Genomic DNA, 21,201 nt, shown 5'->3' with positions numbered 1-21,201 from the left:
ACAAAATGTGTTATCTCTTAAAGATCTTTGACAAACTTATTACTGGTCTGGCACTTGTTTGATTTAGAGCCGACTGGCCTTTTCTCCAAGTGGAAGGCTCACAGTGCTTCACACTTAAGAGTTTAGACTGTACTTCGTGCTTTTATATGATGCGACTATTTGGCATCTGAATCAGACAAATTTGCATGTTAAGATATACATATGTAGCTCTGAAATGCAACTTTTCAATTTGTAATGTTGCATTGCAAGATGTGCAGTGGGTTTTAAATGTGATAAGAGTTTCCATGGTAATGGTGATGATGATGATGATGGTGTATGTACAGGGAAATCCTTGTATTGTACAGTTGGAGACCCTCAAATACAAACATATTACATTACATGTACTAGATAGTAAAACAAGATGTTTGAAGATTATTGATTTGCTATAGATGACTGTCAAAATGGAAGTTGCCTGTGAAAATAATGGGAAGGGGGTAATGACTGTAATAATGCTCATGGCAAATCCAAGGTATAATGTGATCCGTCTCGTACATTGCCAACACCCAACTACATAAAAAGATTGTTACAATCACTGGATCATACAAAATAACAAGGAAAATTACAATTTCTGTATTAATTATGCTTACTATTTGTGATACTTTGTATACAATAGATGCACAGGTTGGAGTGCGCCGATAAGAATTGTGTGCTCAAGGTATCTTTGGATGGTTTTAGACCGAATGTTAGTGTAATGGATGAAAACATATGTAATGACTTACCTTCACATGAAACCATATTTTAAAAAATGGGATGTAGTGGTATTGGTTGGTGATATCACATGCATTCAGTATTAGTAAAATTATCTACACAGTTATTGACAAATCTGATTGCAGGGATTCTTTTTAGACTTTTACCCATCTTGTAATAATGTATGGGACACTTAGTGATCAAATGCATGGACCTTGGACTTGCTCTGTAAAACTGATCTGTGCGTTGGTGAAATTATAATGATGGAAATATTTCATTACGTTTGACACAAATTTTTCATATCTAAAATCGAACATGAATGTCAAGTTATTTTATGGCAATTGCACTGTTAAAGAAACTGGAAGAAATTGGAAAACATTGCTTCTGAAGGGAAGCCCCCCATTGATCCCCCTGCCTCCACAAATATCAGTACATACCATGAGGTGGAATCATCCAAATAAGAAATTGGCTCGATCAGATGGTTAAGCACATGCACATGTGGGACTACACACACGTGGAACAAAAGTTTAAGTTCAAATCTTTCAGCTATTTCTTGAAGAGCTATCCCTTCAGGAGACATTTCTATATTGTATTTATCCAAACCAATAATAAAAGAAAAGCCCCTTTTAACAAGAATTCAACCTTCTCCATGTACCAATGCTAACAGATGTTAAAAATAAGACCATAGATACAGAGTGATCAAATTCATCTCGACTTCTGAAAACCAACCCTGTGAATCAAAACACACATAATTCTATGAGGATTTCATCAGTAACAAAATAAGGCACATAACATACCAATAGGAGTTTATCATGAGAAACAAATTATTTGACTGTGATATAAAACACAAAGTAATGTATCAACAGTATTTATTGCCTCAAAACAATCATCTCATAAACAAGTATACATTATATTTCATTCATTTATCACTGAATTGTAAGTGCACATGACATTCAACTTCTATAATTTCTTTGATTTATATACAATGGTCCGTAACATTCATGCATTCCAGAATTACAGAAACTTCTCAAACGAAGTACATTTGTCAAATTGTGCGTTTTGAAGGAATACATTTATAGAGTGAATGCTCGAGGTCATTACGATACACGACCTACAAGTCCAGGGAAATGTTTCACAAAGATTTATGTCTAGACATAAATCTTTGTGAATTGCCCCTCTGCCTAAATAAACTAAAGGACATCTATCATAAGCATGAGGGGCTTTCACAATTTTGTATCTTATAACACTCTATAGAGACCTTTAAGACTGCAACCAAAAATTTTCATCTCTAGCCGTCGTTCATTTTCAAATGATATTTTTTTCTTTTTCAAGTGGTTCACAATGTCATGTGTAAAAAAGGCTTTTTGCATGTTCCTTCCTTCATTAATTTTCAATCCACTTCACAATTTTAAAACAAATTCTATACTTTTTCCAAATCAATTCAGATCAAAATAATACAATCGAAATCCTGCAATCTTGAGAGAAAAAAACAAATTAAGTTCTAAATTCACATTTCATTGATACAGTTGATATATTTATGAAGTGGACAACTCTATTAAGCATCTCTGACCTATGTCCACTTCATGTGGAATGTACAAGTAGTGACTTGCACTTATTCTGACAGCAGTTGTGGGATAATCTTGAAAAAGAGGATTGACTGACCACTATTATCATCCCAATAAAAAAATAGTTCTGGTCGACGGTCATAGCCAGGCAAAGAATACTGTGTACACTCTCTTATGGATCACAGGAGTACAAATGCTAGTCCACTCCAGGGAATATTCATAGGATTCGTAGGATAGCGCTGTGGCCAAACTGCTGAACTGAACAGAAGTTCACCGACGTAGCACTCCTGAGCCGAAACAAACAAATATCTCATTCCGCAGTTTGGTAAAATATATACGAATACTGGGTCGACGTATTGTTTGAGCTAAGCCAATCACACATGTCAGATTACAAGTCATTGTTTGCAAGTTAAAAGTTTTTATTTTCATCACTTGATAAAGAACTGACTTCACGGTGCTACTTGCAAATACAATTTTGCATTCTCACATAATGCAGAGAAGTGAAATGGTGATATTTGCTAGTAATATATAGCCTCTAGAATTCTTATAAAAATAACAACTATTCTGTAGTCTGTGCTTCCCATTCTGGTTTGTTTTTCAAATGCAATGGATCGTAAAACATCAAGAGATTGGTGATTTCTTCAAGATGGGAAGGATACATTACCGGTAATATCAAAGTGATGACATATCACACACAAACTATGGATATCCATAACAAAAAAAAACATGCACATCTATGGAGTTTGACTGGAACTAGCAAGATTTACTGGTTACTACATCGCCCATCTTCATACACATCATAACCTGTTACTTTTGAACAGTGAATTAATGAATTACCCTGGAAAATTATACACAGTCTAATGCCCTATCATTACCATTATCATTGAAATTCTTGGCATTTGCATTGGTATTTCTTTATAAAACCAGTAAACAAATATTTTGAAGACTCCAAGCCAATGAGGGGAAGGTTGCATTGTCTTTCGCTGCTCCCAAGTATGAAAGCCTATTGCACACCTAACTGGACTATAATTAATACATTTTGAAATCAATTACGATAGGATGAGATGTGAGTTTTAAAAAAGGTGAATTCTTCCAGATTAGGGTTACTATTAAATGCTCATATGAATAGGAAGAGCAGAAATGACAAGGTATCTAAAGCCACCAGAGTCCTTAAACCCGAAGATGGCTTTGTGGTTCATTGCTAATGGCATACATGACTTCTTGTTGGTGGGCAGTTATGCAAGAGGTACAACCATGAAGTAATTTGCAGCTGAGAGAGCTTCTCTCTATCTGGAAGGCCAACAACATACTGTATTTTCAGTACAGTGAAAGCTTATTACAACTAACTCTGTAAGGCCAGTGAAATTACCTCTGTATGTCAAAAACTTCTTATATCAGGGCCTTACACAATAGAATCCCAGTAAATGGGAGCAGCAAAATTACCATAAGAGGGGAGTTTATTATAACATTATTCATAATGACCAGAATCTCCTATTTTCAAATGAACAGTTAGGCCCTCAATCTGAAAAAATCTCACATCGTAACATCTCAAGTACTCAAACTATTGCAATTTCTTCCGAAACCTAGTCGTAGTCAGGATGCAAGATGTACAGTCCTTTAACACTGAATAATGAATCACATGCCACTGTACGCTGGTCCACCTCCAGCTTCTGGGACCACCCAGTTAATGTTCTGACTTGGATCCTTGATGTCACAGGTCTTGCAATGGACGCAGTTCTGAGCGTTGATCTGCAGTCTCATCGCTTCTCCGTCCTCTGTCGGGACGTACTCGTAAACACCTGTAACAAACAGGAAATTTGATAATGATAATAATATTCCGCTTTTATATAGCGCTTAAACATCTATGATGTCTCTAAGCGCTTTAAAGATTAACTATTACCCCAGTCATTGGATTCAATGCTTGCCCACACACACTGAGTGCACAATCTCCACTCCCGGGGGAGTATTCCAGTCAGGTGTTACTTGACGCTCAAAACCATGATGGATGATAAAATACTAAAAACAATGAAGAATATTTTCAACAATGCTTGTTTGATTTTGATTTGGTAAATACCTATCTACAAATAACTTGTGCGGCCCAGCTTTTCTCCAACTTTGATGGACTTGAACTTGAACGTGAAAATATAAATGAACTATAAATAAACTATATTTTTTACTGAAAAATACAGGATATCCCATTTAGAGAAAAGTCCTATCGGCAACAAACCAGGGACACTCATTTGACTAGTCAGTCATTACTCTACTTACGCCTTTCTTTGACTGCAAGGTGTGCCATGTTCCAGAAGACCTGATTTCAATCTGACACAAAATAACAACTGGCCCTTCCTTCTGCATTTTGTTGCAGCTGATCATAGTCCTTCTGATTCAGTTGGCTCAATATTAATAATAAGTAAAGTAGATAAAATGTGATGCATACAGTTTGTCACAATAATTTATTTATTATTTTTTGCAGGGAGGGGGGGGGGAATAATGACTGTGATGTAGCTAACTTTACCTGCTGGGCAGAACCTCTGTTCAGGCCCATCATAGATGGCCAGATTCCTGTTGACTGGTACGCTATCATCCTTGAGAGTGAGATGGGCTGGTTGGTCTCCTTCATGGTTCGTACCACTGAGGGCGACAGAGCTTAATAGATCAAAGCTGATCTCATTGTCTGGTTTGGGGTACTCGATAGCGGTACACTCAGCGGCAGGCTTGAGGGAATCTGCGTCTTTACCTGCAAGTAAATGGAAGTGGAGGGGATAATGATACTTTTTAATTCTTTGAAGGGAATATGTTCCTGAATCGGTCATTACAATTTCATATAGTTTTTCTTGAGACATTTTATGTATCATAGTATATACCGGTATGTGTGTGCATATCCATAAGTATTCATATGTGTAACTATTTTCTGGATTTGCTTAAACACCAACTCTTTTTATTAATGTGTTGCTGACCAAACCTGTTTATAGAAATTTATTCACCCAATTGTTTCTTGCATAAAGTCCTACTATGCAAGTTACCTCAATATAACAAAATCAATTATGCTATAGCACTGCAAAAGCATTCAAAGGGGTGATCTGACATTTACCTCCAAATTTTGTTATACATAGAGTGATGGATTGTTCAGTGTATTGGGTATTGGGGCCTACAGTTAAGGTTAGATTTACTGTTTGTTACTATAACAAAATCAATTATGCTATAGCACTGCAAAAGCATTCAAAGGGGTGATCTGACATTCACCTCCAAATTTTGTTATACATAGAGTGATGGATTGTTCAGTGTATTGGGTATTGGGGCCTACAGTTAAGGTTAGATTTACTGTTTGTTTGGTTAGTGTGAGATATCAACTGTGGTGCAACTGTCACCAGAACATAAGCTATACAATCAATCAGAAGGAATTGCATTATATTCAAATATCAAGAACAAAATGGCTGCCATTAGGATCCCATTAGGGGCCTGCACCTACCATGATGTTTAAGTGTCCATGGTTCCTTTCCCCTCCCTAGGAAGTAGAAGAGTCCTGTGTACATGACCCCTCCATAGAGACCCAGACGACTGCTGAAAGACGGACGGATGTTCCTGACGGACACCAACTCCTTCCACACCCAGCTACTCTTCAGTCTGTCCTCATACTCGGTTACATTGATGCCTGTGAGATAGATTGACAAATGGGAATTGAATTCGCTGCACATCTTGAGACTGAACAAGTGTGTCATATTGATATACTGTAGATGAGTTATTTTCATTAATTTCTGGTGACAAGCCACTCTTTGAAATCATGCAGCATGAGCATTCACTCAAACAAGTTTTAACATACAACTGATGATTAAATAATATGTACAATGTTTAGTTCTTAACTCAAAGAGTGACAATGGCTGAACTACTGTACAACTAGAAACCAGAACCTTTCTCATGCATGGGACTTGCATGAAATTAGCTAGTGAGCCAGATTCTCGTCTAAAAAATGGTCAATGTAAGCAAATTAAGAAGGTGTTTGGTTTAACCATCACTACTCCTACTTTGATAGTATGACAGCAATGTATGTATTTTAAATTGTCATTTATGATCAGAATAAAAATATACATCCTCCTGTGAGTTAAACAAACTTTGCAAAACTTAGGAAGATCAACCATATCTACAAACTCCAAATACCAAACATTTTCTGAAACTCCTTATACACACCTGCTGTTTCTGAGGAAGCATCTTCCTGAGTGAGACGATCATAGATAGCTTCGGCTGCTATGATGCCGCTCTTCATTGCATTGTGGGTACCCTTGATCTTAGGTACATTCATGAAGCCAGGGCTACATCCAACGAGCACACCGCCGGGGAAAGTCAACTTGGGTACTGACTGATGATAGGAAGAGAGGGGCAAGGAAAGACATGAGATAGATAATGGATACCGTAAGCAAAGAAAAAAAAGGCGAAGAGTTGTAAGTTCATTAAGAGCTCTGTAAACTTAAAAAAGCTCTGGGAAAAGAAATAAAATAGAACCATGGTAATATCAAATTTCGAAATTTGAAGACCAAAAAGCTTCTGTGAATAAAATTTTCCATTTTTTTTTTTACACTGTGATCGATGTAGAATGGATTACCAGTGGAGGATTAAAGAAGATTTGTACAACTAAATATGTGTACATGCTTTGATAAAGGACTTCTGTATTGCTATTTTTCAAACACTTACAGTAAATGAAATTTCAAGAGTGATACGTGGGCTTTCAAAACTGTATTCATTGTGACTTTTTTAATCTTCCAAGGGAACATCTTGTGTTTGAAAAAAAGAAGAAGAAAGAAATGGCTTTTTCAAATATCATATGTATATGAAAGGAGTTAAGATTTGCTTTTAACATACCTGAAAAGCTTCTTCATTCAGTGCATTCTAAAAATATGTTTTGTTTCAAATGTAATATGTGCTACATAAAGTGGGTTGTCTTTCATCAAGAAGACATCCAACATCAACTCCCACTACTTCAAGAACCTACCTGAAGCCCTCCTTCATTGAGTGCCCTAGCACCATAAGCTATCCTCTTTCCACCCTGGAAGGTGGCTTTGACGGAAGGATGATGCTTGAACCTCTGGAACTCCCTGAATGGACTTAGGTAAGGATTGGAGTAGTCCAGCCCTACCACCAGCCCTGCTGCTACAAGGGGTGCACCCTCATCCAAGTGGTAGATAAAAGATCCACCATATGTGTTCTTGTTCTAGGAGGGAAACAAAAGAAATTGGATTATGAAACAAGTTAAGATCTGGAGAAGTACTCTTTTTCCCCCCAACACAATGCCTCCATGTGGAAGGATATTTCCCTTGAAGGCATCAGTAGCAAAGATTGCTCTGGAATGTTTTGTTATCTTAAAGCCCCACTGCACTACTTATAGCTTCTTGCGCCCTCTATATAGCAAACAATGCCTAATCAGTGACCGTTAGTCCCCCATGGTCCCCTTTTCCTTATGTTAATTGAGAGCTGATTTGATGAGATAACCACCTGTCAGTGACCATGAAGGGAGGCCTAATCCCTCCTGGCCAAACTAGTGCAGATAGGCTTTAATGGAATCAAATATAAAGATATACACAAATTAAGAATACAAGTACAGACATCACATATAGAGTATAACTGTCTAAAATCTATACCGCACCATCGATCATATCATACAAAACTGCAAAACCAAATGGAGATCAAACAAATTGAAGAAACAAAACCAATATGTGTCATGTTTTTGCATTCTTCAATGTCCATATTGCAAAACAATTCATTCTCAGAAAACTGAGATTAGTTAATCAGATTAGGACTCTTATTTCACTTATCTAAATTCTAGGAATTTCTTTAAAGATTCTGCATTACCACGATGTTCTCTCTTGAAATTGACTTACCAATGGCCAACCAATGCTGTGTTCTACCCTGCCTGGGTGGTGATTGCTGGGATCAATTTCCCAGACCTACAACAAAAAGAAAGAAAGAAAAAAAAAAAATCATTACAATGATTTTATAAAAAAAGAGAACCTCCCTCAATGGATCCCCTTCAATTCTTCCAGGCTTTCCTAGTTTTGATCCATTTCCTACATCTTCCTCACCTTTATCTTGCCTCATAATCATAATTTTGTCATCTTTTGTCCACTTACATCATTCATCTTGACCTCATCTACTTCTTAAGCATGGTTTACATAATCCATTATAGCTAGCATTTTTTCCCTCCTAGATTGAGATTTGAGATTGAAAAGGTTTTATTGATTGCACTTCGCAGCCAGATGGCTGAATTATGAACAATTTACATTGGCAATGAATTATAATACATACAAATGTGGTTGACATTGTCACAAAGTATAATATACAGTATCCATAACAAAGTTCATAACTAATATGACTAAGGCAATAACAGGCAAATTAATTCACGTTTAAAATATATTTTGTGAGGTGACACAAGAGTAGGTCAAAGGATGAGCAAGCAGGCCATTTGCTCTTCAATACACGCTCTCATTCCTATACACGCTCCTATTCTCACTCCTGTACCTTGGACACTCTCATAAAACACTCACATTTACACTCTTATACACACTCCCATACACTAGCTAACGGTCTGCTCGCTCATCCTTGGACCTCTCTTGTGTCAAGGAGTGTTGGGTATTTCAAAAATTTGTCATTTTTCATCCACTCACCTAAAGGTAATTTTTCTTTGCTTTTCATTACCTTCCTTTTTCGACTAAAAGATTTTTATCTGTCATACATTCTTGTTTCCTTCTACATTTCACTTGCTTTCTTCAATTTACCAACATAGCATTAGATGTTTTTAAAGAATACAATACTGATCACATGACATACAATCACAGCTGGTCATATGACTAGTCACCTGACAGATCAACATAGAACTTGCAGGTTAAAATTGGTTTACGACTTACCTCCTTGAGTCCAATTGCATAAGTTTGTGGCTGGCAGTTTTCTCTAAGATTGAACTGAGTGTAGAGCTGTTTGGCAAGATGTCCATGGCACCCTTCTCCAAATATCGTCACCTTGGCATGGAGTTCCATCCCTCTCTCAAATGTTTGCTGTATGGAGGAGGAAACATGACACGTCAGTAATAATAATAATAATAATAATAATAGGCATTTCTATAGCGCCCTCTATCTAGAAATTCTATTCCGAGGCGCATTTATAATTACCCAGGCTTTAGCCAAGCTGCCATTACAGCGCTCCAGCATTTCAAGGAATTAATTCCTGCCAGGTACCCATTTACCTCACCTGGGTCGAGTGTGGCAAATGAAGATTAATGCCTTGCCAAAGGACATTAGTGCCATGTCAGGGATTGAACCACAACCATTAAATTTTAAGTCAAGCATTTAAACCTCGCGACTACAACACTTCTACAAGGCAAGAGATTCTCTCTCAAAAGTGAAGTCATCTATTTACAGTGGTTCAAGAATTAGCCTGTGATTTATTTATTCTTTATGATATTACTGGTTCCATTCTGTAGCTAAAATATTGTCCGTTATCTCAAGTGGTTGTGAAGTGTCTGTGCTCCATCCCTCTTTCAAACGTTTGCTGCATGGACGAGGAAAATATAATGTGGATGTGCATTTCAAGGCAAACGATTCACAGTCAATTGTAATAACTTTTTGTGTTTCATCACTTAACACCATTTAACAACATGCGAACAATGCCAGTTTGTTACTCAATTTACTAACATAAGCAATATTTTTATTAAAAACATGGTTGATCTAACATATTCCTTCCAATGATCTTTGAAAAGTAAATCATACCTTGCAACAACTACACAAAAAGCAACAGCAAATCTTTAACAATAAGGAAAAAATCATTCATAATTTTCCTAATTAAATCAAGTAGCATGCAGGCTCTTTCATTCTGCAGATAAATGATTTTCTTTTTCAAATTCATTTGAATACAGGGAAATGTGTTCTTTCTTGACCAAATATGAGAGCAATAGAAATAATTTGAACAAACAAAACTAAAAGAAAAAACTCAAGAGTCACCCAGCATACAAATTAATTGTTTACCACAGATTCTCTCACACAAGATTCTTTCAAGACTTTAAACAAGGGGAAATGCTTCTGGGGAGTGTTTCACAAAGACTAAGATCGACTTTAAGTTGGGACTTAAACTATGGTAGGCCGTTCATGCCACTGCTTGCTCTCACCGTTTACAGGCATTGGTCTCTCAAAAGATGTACAAATCATGGACAAAAATTTACATTTTTTGAAAATTCATTATTGAAGGAAAAAATATTATCTAAAGATCATAATCATGAGAGCAAACAGTGGCATAAACGGCCTGCCATAGTTAAGTCTAACTTAAATTCGATCTTAGTCTTTGCGACACACTCCCCTGGTATTCATTCCACTGTTAGCTTAGAGTCTCAATCTACATTGTGTTACCTTAGGAGAGCCATCCTTGGCCACACCCACATCACTGGTTGCTATGCCTTTCAAACTGCCATCTTCATGATATAACAACTGGAAAGAGATGCAAAGAAATAAATACTTCATTGTGATGGCCATAGTCAAATATAAAACCAAAAGGGACAACATCTACTGAAAAAGATTACTCGCTGCAAAGGCTAGCTCAATTCAAATACAATATGCATGTACACATTTACAAAATGAATCATACAATGCCATCATAAAATTACCCATTAAGAGTGAATGATGGGTGCATTTTGGCCCTGGAACATCACCTAGGTTGTAACTTCCGAGGAACATTAACATTTTTAATAAAAATACTTGAATTCTACCAAATATGAAATTGAATCAAAAGTATGGTAGATGATATATATCAGCTAGCAGGGGAGTGGCTACTGACAAGATTATTTTGAATACCGGCAGTATTGAAGGGTGGGGGTGTCAGAATCAAATTTGCAGACAAGTGTGAATTGTTTAAATTGGAAATACAAACAAACATATATACAAATTCACAGAAAAATTTACAGATTTGGTTTTAATTGTGGGTCTACCCCCTCATCCTCCCCCCCCCCCACCCTGCTACACCCCTTTAAATCGATCAGTACCAACATACTAACCTCACTGGCTGGATACCCTGGGTAGATCTCCACACCAAGTTCCTCTGCCTGCTCTCCAAGCCAACGTACAAAGTTACCCAGACGTACAATGTAGTTACCATGATTGTTCATAGGTAGACCTAGGACGAATGAACCCAGTAAATCAGAAATTAGTCTTCAATTTCAAAACACTCTAATAAAGTTATCGGCATTTCCCACAGGTTTTATTGGCTTTTGTTGGTGGACTATGCAATACAAATCATTTTTGCCATTGAAAAAAGTTGTTGATTTTTTTGTAATTAAAAGAGGTAATTAATAGATGCATAAATGCTTGATGAGGAACTAGGACTACACATTCAATATCTAACAGATTTTAGTTCTAACCAAAAGAAAACATCTTTTTATCATATTTTGCTCAGATTCTTTTACATAAAAACAGTTTATGAACAGACACAAAAGACTCACACATAGTACTTTCGGGCCTATGTAGCATTGATCCCGCACAAACATTTATTTCTTTGTTATGTATTATTATAAATTAGTGTTGGTTTATGGTTAGCTCCTAAAATCACATGACATGGAAGTACTAATCATTTACATTCAATTCAGTATTTATTCAATTCCATAATAAAAACAGTAACATCAATAAACAGTAAATATAAAAGAAATACTATTTATACATAATTATTATTAAAATACACTGTAGTAAAATATTGACAGTAAAAAAATAGGAATTCGGTTGCTGTATAAAAACCCAAGTGTGTTTGTCTGGACAGCCAACATAAACAGTAAAACTAGTAAAAGAATCATACAAAATGATATATCAGGGGTGATAGTGAGCACTAAAAAAAAAAAGGTTTTTTGTTTTCCCCTCAACCACGCCTCCCCTTGAGTAAAAAAAAAAGAAGAGGATTCGCGGGGAAAAAATGGCATCTAACAACATTCCCCCCTTTCGAGTAAGAAAATTGGGAAAAAATAGGGAAATTTGGGAAAAAATAAGGAAGAACAGAGAAAATAAGGTGGAAATCGGGAAAATCAGGATAAAATAGGGAAGAAGAAAAAAAATCTGGTAAAAAAAAAAAAAAATCTGGATTTTTTTTTTTTTTTTTTTTTTTTTAATTGGGAAGAAAAACAAAAATCGGGAAAAATATAAAAAATTGGAAAACCGATTTAAATCGGGTTTTTATCAGGCCTGCATATGAATAAGCAATAAGGGAGTCAATGTGGGGAGGGGAAGGGTGATATTTTGAGCAAAACTTTTAAATTGTTATTTGGTTGTCTTACCAGGAAGCACAGGAATTGGAATGCGATGTTTTTCTGTGAGGAAAGAGAACTTGTCTTCTTTGACCTCTGTCTTGAGAGGTGCTCCTCTCTCCTTCCAATCTGGGATGAGCTCATTCAAAGCATTGGGTTCCAGACAGGCACCAGATAATATGTGGCCACCTGTAAACAATAATAATAATAAAAATTATATTATATTTATAAAGCGCTTAATACTAATGTTTCTATTAAAGCGGAAGAAAAAGAAAAAAAGAAGAAAGGAAGAGGATTGAAAATTGAGAGATACCAAAAGAAACATGTTAAGAGTATTGAATTACAAGTAAACAGCAAAAAATATGACATTACACAAAATAATGACTACATCAGAATTAATCAAAATTATAGATAAACCAGATATGGACTCAGAATTATAATATACAATGTGAAATACATAGCTATGGATTTGAAAGTTTTTGTATCACATCCTAAAGAGAAATTTAACCTGTAACAGTTTCAATATCTGATACTATGACACAATAGATGATAAGCTCAGCTATAAGAGGAATGGACTTTGCACACAGCCTATATTGTTCTGTACAGTTTATGACATTAAATCTATTAGCAAACATAGACATCTTCCTAAGATGAGGATTGGCAGACTGAAGTAAGCCGCAGACTTTCAAATAATTAAATTATTACAACCGTCCAGATGAAACTCTTTTATGATACATAGATATGTAGGATGGACATGCTATGTTGTTAAATGTTGTTTAATTTTTGGGGGACTTTATTTATCAAGTATGAATAGTTGAATACATTTACAATAAAGAGAAGAGTAATTGAGTACATTGACAGGAAAACTCATGAAAGCTGATAATAAACTTTTTCCAATAGGTACCTAATAAATTTACAGGTAGATAATTGATAAAGAATTTGTTTTTTCTTTCTAATTATCAAGGAAAACAAATCCACTTCAGTTATATGTATAGAGAGACATCATATCTCCACAAAAATTACATTCTGCCCTTTTTTGTTCTCATTCAAACAGTGTTTTAAATTAAACCTGTACTGAATTAATCTGTTAATAAAGACCACCTGCTTTAGGCTGCTTATGAAGGCCACATTGCTTGTCTCTCTTGAACAGTCTTTATGTACAGGTTGCACTGTATCATGGAAATACATGTAAACTCTACCAAACCTCAGAAGTCAGAACAATTGTGTTAATCCGGGGGTCCTTCCCAATTATCAACAAATAACATTTTATTTTTCAGTACATGATTTGTGGGCATAATCTCCCTTGCCTTGGACTTTGCACATTTTTCAAAAGGATTTTGTTTTCAGTGTGAGGGTCTGATAATTGTGATAAAGACACATTAAATGAATTATCTATAGCATGGCTCTATTTTCAGAAGGAGTATACCACTGATACTATGGCACTATAGATGATAAGCTCAGCTATTAGAGGAATGGACTTTGCACACAGCCTATATTGTTCTGTGAAGTTTATGACATTAAATCTATTAGCAAACATATTTATGACACAATAATAGAAAAAATGATGACCTCAGCAGGTTTATGACTTTAACTTTAACTATCCAATTGTATGAAACTTCTTAACCCTTTGAATACTAAGCTTCAGTAGTAGTTTTAGAGGGGCTTGAAGTCCCCCCCCCCCCAATATTATTTTTCAGAGATAATTTTTAAGCGAGGCAGACAAAGAAAATGAATGTAAAAAACTCAAGCCTCCCACCCCCACCCCATTCTAAATAAATAATAACAAAATATTGAAAATATTTAAGTTCCATGCCTGTTTAAACCCGATCTAATTTGGGCTGGAGTCTCTAGAAAGTGTGTGTCATACCAAAATCAAATTGTGTCCAATCGGTTAAAATACCCAGAATGTTTGTCACATGTTAATTACTGCATGTAGCATAAGTTCATATAGCACAACTTTCCATGTCACTTTATGTGAATGAACAAGAAAAGCACTAGCTAAAGCAATTTTTCTCGTTATTTAGTTATTCTTAAAGCACAAAGAATTATAATACTGTAAAACCTGAAAACGCTATGACATGAAACTTTCAAGAATTAATAGGAACGGCGAGTTTCACAATAAAAACTTTTGCAAATTGCAAAGATTTGGTGAACATTTTCATGAATCTAAACCACTCACAAAATCTGCCTACATTATGTGCACATGAAAGTTTCTGGTTTACAGTATTGAACTCCACCATCAACTCTGAATAAGTTGAAGTTTAACAGTGACATGACAGAAAAGCCACAATTCCCCAAATAACTTTATTTTTCTAGTAATTCTTTTTTGAAGAGCTATCATAAAACAATGCCAAGTTTGGTACAGATACTTATGTCAAATTTCTCACCCATTTCAGTAGATTTTTCCACCACACAAACCCTAAGATCCGTTCCTTTCTCTTGACAGAGTTGTTTGAGACGTATCGCCGCTGACAACCCTGCAGGTCCTCCTCCTACTATCACTACATCAGCCTCATCCCCATAGCGTTCCATTTCCACATCTAAAATAAAATCAAAGTCATTAGATTTTCATCTATTCCTACATCATATCACTACAAGCACAACTACAATCTAGTTCATTGAACAATTGAACCTGTCTAGAAAGTAAGAAAGGCCACTTAGGGCCAGTAGCCATTTTCTATAGATTTTCCTTGGATCTAGGATATCTCTATCGACAGGCTTTATTTGCTTCATATTTTTCTTTTCTGATGATGAATAGGAGGGTAAAATATAATACTACCTGTCACAATATTCTTTGCTGCAAAACATCTGTAAATTATAAAAGGAAAAGGGAAGCTTGACTCATTTCTAATTATTTTGTGCTATGAGCAAGACACCCTCAGCATGAGTAAGGATAATCAAGAAAAATCTAGAATTTGTAAATGTTTCTGAATCCTGATAGATATAATAAATTAAAACCCATAGAAGAAAAGAAGAACTAGAGAGGGGTACATAATAAATTGTGGTTATGAAATTGAATGAATGATTCTATGAAATGAAGTCACTAGTAAGTGCCCATTAAACATTGGTATTTACACTGGATGAATACTTGTAATATTCACATGATCTTATATAAAAGATAAACATGATTACATTCTCATCAAATTACATGTACCATCAGCTGAGTATTTTGAACAATCATCTTTGAAATTACACTTCATCACATCATCTTTTTTTAAATGAAAATCATTTAAAAAAAAGAAGGGCAAACATGATGCTCCCTGTGAAAGCCAACATACAATAATCTGAATAGGGATGGACAACAGGCAATTAACTTTCAAACAACAACTGCTTTGTTACCTTTCCATCTGTCATCTGTCTCTCTTGGGATGACTGTGTAATGCGTGGTTATCTTGGGAGTGTTTCCCGATGAATACTGAGCACATGATGTGGCTCTAATAAACTGTATAGCCGCTGTGAAATAGAACAAGGTGACATGAAAGAGTTAGCAGTATCCATGAAATAGCCGTACTGACAGTCATAGCAGTTTGGATGTTTGATGTGTGAGGTTATCTATCAACAACCTATATATAGAATAAAACAGTTTAGCCATTATCTGAACATATTATTCACAAGATTAGAAACATTTTAGCAACTCATCTTGATAGTTTTAATGAAATTTAATTGGGTCTACCCTTCCTATCAGCCTCCCTACCCAACACAATTTTTCCAGATAACTTTCAAGTAGGCCTAGAGCCTAGAGGCTATTCTGACATGTCGGAGCTGAGTGTAGATTGAAAGCTTCAGTCTCTGATTTTGATGATTGTTCTGCTGAGACTACGTCTGGTTCCACTGACCACCTCTATACAGAGACTGAAGTACATTATACAGGGTAGTGTGGGGAAGATACGCAATGCAGTTTATGCATCATTGCCAATCCGATCGCGCGCAGCAGCTCCTCAAAAACCAGACAGATTAGCTGAACTAAGTCCTTATATTTTTATTTTTTACATTGATTTTCAACGTCATTTTTATGTAGAAAATGAAAATGAAAATGAAAATTTGATGTAATTTTTCCCTAAACTTAAAAAATATAAAGTTCCCTTAGTTTTGGGGAATTTCGAAAATTGGGTGGATAGTGATTCTTTACAATTTTGATATATTTGGATTTCCCTGTGGATGTATTATAAGCACTAGAAAATATAGCCCCCAAAACACTTTTGCTTTAGAGAAGAATTGAATATATAAATTTTGATAAATTTCAAATAGCGCCTACGGGCGTACAATGGTAGCTCCGACCATGAAAATCTCAGAATGTAGTTGTGATATATAATTTCCAACCGGGAATAGCTAATCGGTCGATTTTAGTCAAGAACATTGTTTTATAGCTATATAAATATCTTGACCTTGAAAGGGAGCTATACAACATAAAGAATTTATTATTTACAATATTTCATAACTTTAGACTCGATTTCAACTGCGACAACGATCACTGAATATTGTAGGATCGCATTTGTTTCCAATGTGTTCATTTGAACCAAATTCATGACCCCATACCAAAACTTTGTATTACCTTTAAGAAAATTGTAATCATACATTCACCATTAATTAGTTATTGCAAACACTTTTATTATAACCCCTGTATGAAAAAAATCTATTCCGTTATCTATATGCCATATGGAAAGTTTACCAAATTATCTGTACAGATCAAATTGGAGAGGAGCTTGCAAGATAAACCAGTGTTGCCAATTTGATTTTACTATTCCTGGAATCTAGACTCTATTTAACTTTCCTATTTTTCATCGGATATTGCCTAGATCCATTTAATATTGGCTCAAACTTTCACTAATTTTTTTCTCTCATTTCCTGCTTTTACGTTTTATTAAAAGCCAACATTGAGACAGTGTGGACGTCCCCTTGTTTAAGTTTAAGAGATTTTAATACCAAAGCTTTGTGAACATGGTGTAGCCTGAACTTCTGTCAGAAGTTCAGGCTTCACCATGTTTCTGAAGGTCACTTTGACTTTTTCAGATTGACTTAATATTCACCAGGCAAAGCAAAGCAAAGGCTAATCATAGCCAGGCTCATAGACACTGCCTGTCTACAGTCTAAATTGATATGCCAAATAAACAATCGAATACATATTAAAGATCTTTACAAGAAAATTAAGCCTTTCGGCTTTCGCGAAGCCTTTCGATATCCGATCGATCGAGTCACACTACCGCAGCTCAGTCGGCCGGAGCAACGGGGAAGGCCAATGGCAATGCAATGCCTCTGCCTGTACAATATAATCCCTGTGGCCTGTGGTAAATTTCAGCATGAAAGATAAGATAATCATACAGACTGTCATTCCCATCATCAATCACATATCCATATCTACAATTTGAATGATTTTTCAATCCTTTTAATGACACAGTTTTCAATGAAAATATAAAATTATCTCACCAGTTCGGCTGCTACGAATCAGTACCGAAGCCATCTTACGAACGTTATGGTATCCTTAAGAAGAAAATATTTGTCGTACTTTGCTACTGTCATGATGTGTGTTCGTCACTTGATATATCACACTTACGGCTACCATAGTTTATGTTACATCAGTGAGAAATTAGTTACATAATCCCAATTTGTAAGAGATAGAAATTCAAAACAAATGAAATCTAAATTAGACTTACGCATCTCAGCATCAGAAAGAGGGGTGAACACGACATTTGATTAAGCTTATATCAGCAACCGAGCCGGAAAGTGTCTCTCAGCTACCCACCCCATATAAAAATAATAAAGCTCTGTAATTCTATAGCCAATTAAACGCCTTAATTTACTTTAGCTAAATTCATTTTGTACACCTATCAAGGCTAGGGGACAAAGGCGGCAATACAAAAATTACATTTGCTTTTTTTGTATTGACTAATTGTAGGAAATCTTGATTATTTCTCACAAATTTACAAAATATATATAAAGCGCATGCAAAGTTAGCTCAAGGCACAAAATACTAGTACAAGTAAACAAATCTCTTTCCAGAATTTTAACGACATATAACATTATGAAATTACTCTGAGTAAATGAAATCGTTTTAACATGTTTCTGAAAGGCCGGGCATTGAATGTTTCGAATGCCACTAATTCTGTTCGCTGGTTCAACATGCACAAATGCACGATTCCCGGTTCGGGGACTTCTAGATGGTAGGGGCAGAAGAACGGAGTGAGTAATGGGATTGCTTTATGGTGATGAGATCTTTCAGCTACTCAGTGTGGAGTACCTCAAAGACAAGCATTTTGCATTCAATCCGTTTTTTTAACTGAGAGATTGGAGTGATGTGTTTATTCCTAATCTTATTCACACGTGCCGAACTCTCTGCAGTCTAGAGAAGCATGTTCAATAATTGGTAAATCAATAATGATAAATCAAAATCGATTTTAGCAACTGTCCACCAAAAAAAAGTATATTCTAATCTCAATTGCATTAACTTCATCACATAGATCACTTGAAGTGAGTTTAAGAATATCCTTTCTGTTCTCGGTATACCAAGAAGTTACTAGTAACTTCTTGGGTATACCAACCATAACTACATTGCATAGTTCATCACACTGGAGATTGTTAATGGCATAATGACCAGAAAATGTCGTGAAGGTAAGATCCGAATTACTAGGTACACGATATCACTTGGATGTGTACTGTAATATCTTGGTTTTATTTCTTACTTTTCATTTGAGATGTAGGAGATAGCGCGAACGCAGATCTCCGCTACCATAAATTATACGCCCGAGTTCCCCACGTTTGGGGGAATCGCAAGATTCAGCAAGCCGGAGTGCAATGGCAAGCCTCGCCCTGGGGGTGCATCCTTCTTGATCAATGCGACCCCTGCGCCAGGTAAGTATGAGTTGGGAAGAAAACGCGAGGTATACGTAGATTTACATTGTAAACTAATAAAACAGTTACAAAAGTCCGTGCGTGGCCTAAAGTGTGATATAAAATCTATTCTTACTTCATCATGATATCTAAGTTATTCACAATATTTGGAAATTATATTATACTAATATTGATATTGATTATACAATCTCAATTAATCATGGATCAATTATGATAGCTGAAATTAACTACATTTTAAAGGCAAAATATCCTAACATCATACTCGGTCGTAAATGCATCATGAATATTCATCAGTAGAACACATGACGTCATCATCGGCGATGCGCATGCGTGAAGTGACTGCACAGTGACAGCTTCTGCATGGCCAAAGTAATTGCTTAGCTTTTGAGTTATTTGCCACTCGTTCACAAACTATATAAGCTCACCTTATTTTATTAGAAAGATTTTATCATAATACACAGTATTTCAGTGTTGCTGTTTTCATTAATTTGTAGCGGTCGGAGGGGGCGTCCAAAAAGCGGCCCTTAATTTTGACGATAAATAATATTTTGTAAATAACATTTTAAGGAAACCTGCATGGAACCACCATGCGTTTGGTGTTATATGAAAGAAAATTAATAATCTACATTGTGATATACCGATTTCAATGGTATTTCGATTAATCAACATCGCAATTGAGTACAAAACATGATTGAAATTTATATCATAGATCCGAAGCTTAAGAGAAGGCTTTTGCATTACAAACAAAATCTAGTACTCTCTATAGCAGTTTGGAAAAATTACCAAGTCAGAATCTATTTGCCCCGATTAAGAAAAAAAAATCGACGGCGTCTGTGTACCGCGTGCATAACTTTCTGCTTGCATTTCTCGTCAATCTCCGAGTCAAAACGGTAGTCGCAGAGATCATTGTCGCTCTCGTCATCACGTTGGGAAAGTAAGGAATAGGCGGGGAAGATATTGAATGCTCGGGCATTCATCTGGGGATTAAATTGAACCAAAATCGATCGTCGCCATGCATGAACCAGGGCATAAACTACGATAAAAAGTGCAGGAATTAATTACATGAAAGTCAATTTAATGAATGATCGCAACAGGTTTTAAGAGTTATTGGATTGATATTTACCTTGAAATCACCTCCGAGGGCCGAGTGGTTTTAAGGAACGAATCAATATTCAGTCCGGTAAAACCTATATAGAGCTTCTGGGAATTCGAGCTACCGGCCCCCCCCCCCCTCCCTCTCAGGCTCTCTCTCTCTCTCTCTCTCTCTCTCTCTCGCAAGAAATAATAATTTTCATTTAATTTCAAATGAATATAGGCCTCCCTTATTAAAGGTACTATTCCCATTTGCAGGCCAAAAAATGAAAAAGTTAAATTCCAACTGCATTTGAAAGATAATACTTATTTAGAACTTTCCTAAAAAAGGTGGGGCTTGAAAATGTCTTCAAGTGGGAAAATAATGACTATGAGTTGTCAAATCGACTTTAGGGCTATAGAGCCCAAAAGTAATAGTCTTGATTTCAGACAATTGTACCGAATGGTCTTACATTTTATGCTGCGCAAAGATTCAATCAGTTTAATGTTGGCCATCACAAGAAGTGGGTTATTGATGTAGACAAATGCTCATGTACCCTTTACAACTCTTTTCATGTATGTTATTACCAAAGAAGAAAAAAGCCAGTCAGTCACTCAATAGTGTCTGACAGTGAAGTCTGGCAAGTAAACGGGTTTCCTTGCATAATTTGAATATGAGGACACTGCTAACGTTTAAATTTCACAGATAGAACATACATGACATTTTCATAATTC

The 21,201-nt window shown here is 35.8% G+C and overlaps 1 protein-coding gene and 1 non-coding gene across 2 annotated transcripts; both read right to left on the bottom strand.

Annotated features, from left to right (window-relative positions):
• Nucleotides 1–1,532: 1,532 nt before the first annotated feature.
• On the bottom strand, nt 1,533–18,097 carry LOC587199 (electron transfer flavoprotein-ubiquinone oxidoreductase, mitochondrial). Its single transcript, XM_030980672.1, has 13 exons — nt 17,974–18,097; nt 15,889–16,002; nt 14,937–15,089; nt 12,580–12,738; nt 11,317–11,435; nt 10,676–10,753; nt 9,185–9,331; nt 8,162–8,227; nt 7,276–7,494; nt 6,477–6,645; nt 5,761–5,943; nt 4,807–5,028; nt 1,533–4,090 (listed from the first exon to the last, which is right to left on the bottom strand). The coding sequence occupies exons 1-13, from the start codon at nt 18,005–18,007 to the stop codon at nt 3,927–3,929; spliced, it is 1,827 nt and encodes a 608-aa protein (XP_030836532.1). The 5' UTR covers nt 18,008–18,097; the 3' UTR covers nt 1,533–3,926.
• A 1,144-nt stretch (nt 18,098–19,241) lies between these two features.
• On the bottom strand, nt 19,242–19,403 carry LOC115917777. Its single transcript, XR_004063455.1, has one exon. It is a non-coding gene; the product is annotated as a U1 spliceosomal RNA (small nuclear RNA).
• Between the last annotated feature and the right edge of the window lie 1,798 nt (nt 19,404–21,201).

Source organism: Strongylocentrotus purpuratus, unplaced genomic scaffold (assembly GCF_000002235.5).
Source record: "Strongylocentrotus purpuratus isolate Spur 01 unplaced genomic scaffold, Spur_5.0 spur5_scaffold_11, whole genome shotgun sequence".
Lineage (NCBI taxonomy): Eukaryota > Metazoa > Echinodermata > Echinoidea > Camarodonta > Strongylocentrotidae > Strongylocentrotus > Strongylocentrotus purpuratus.
The sequence above is the reverse complement of the archived record's forward strand: the minus strand, read 5'-3'. Positions and strand labels throughout refer to the sequence as shown.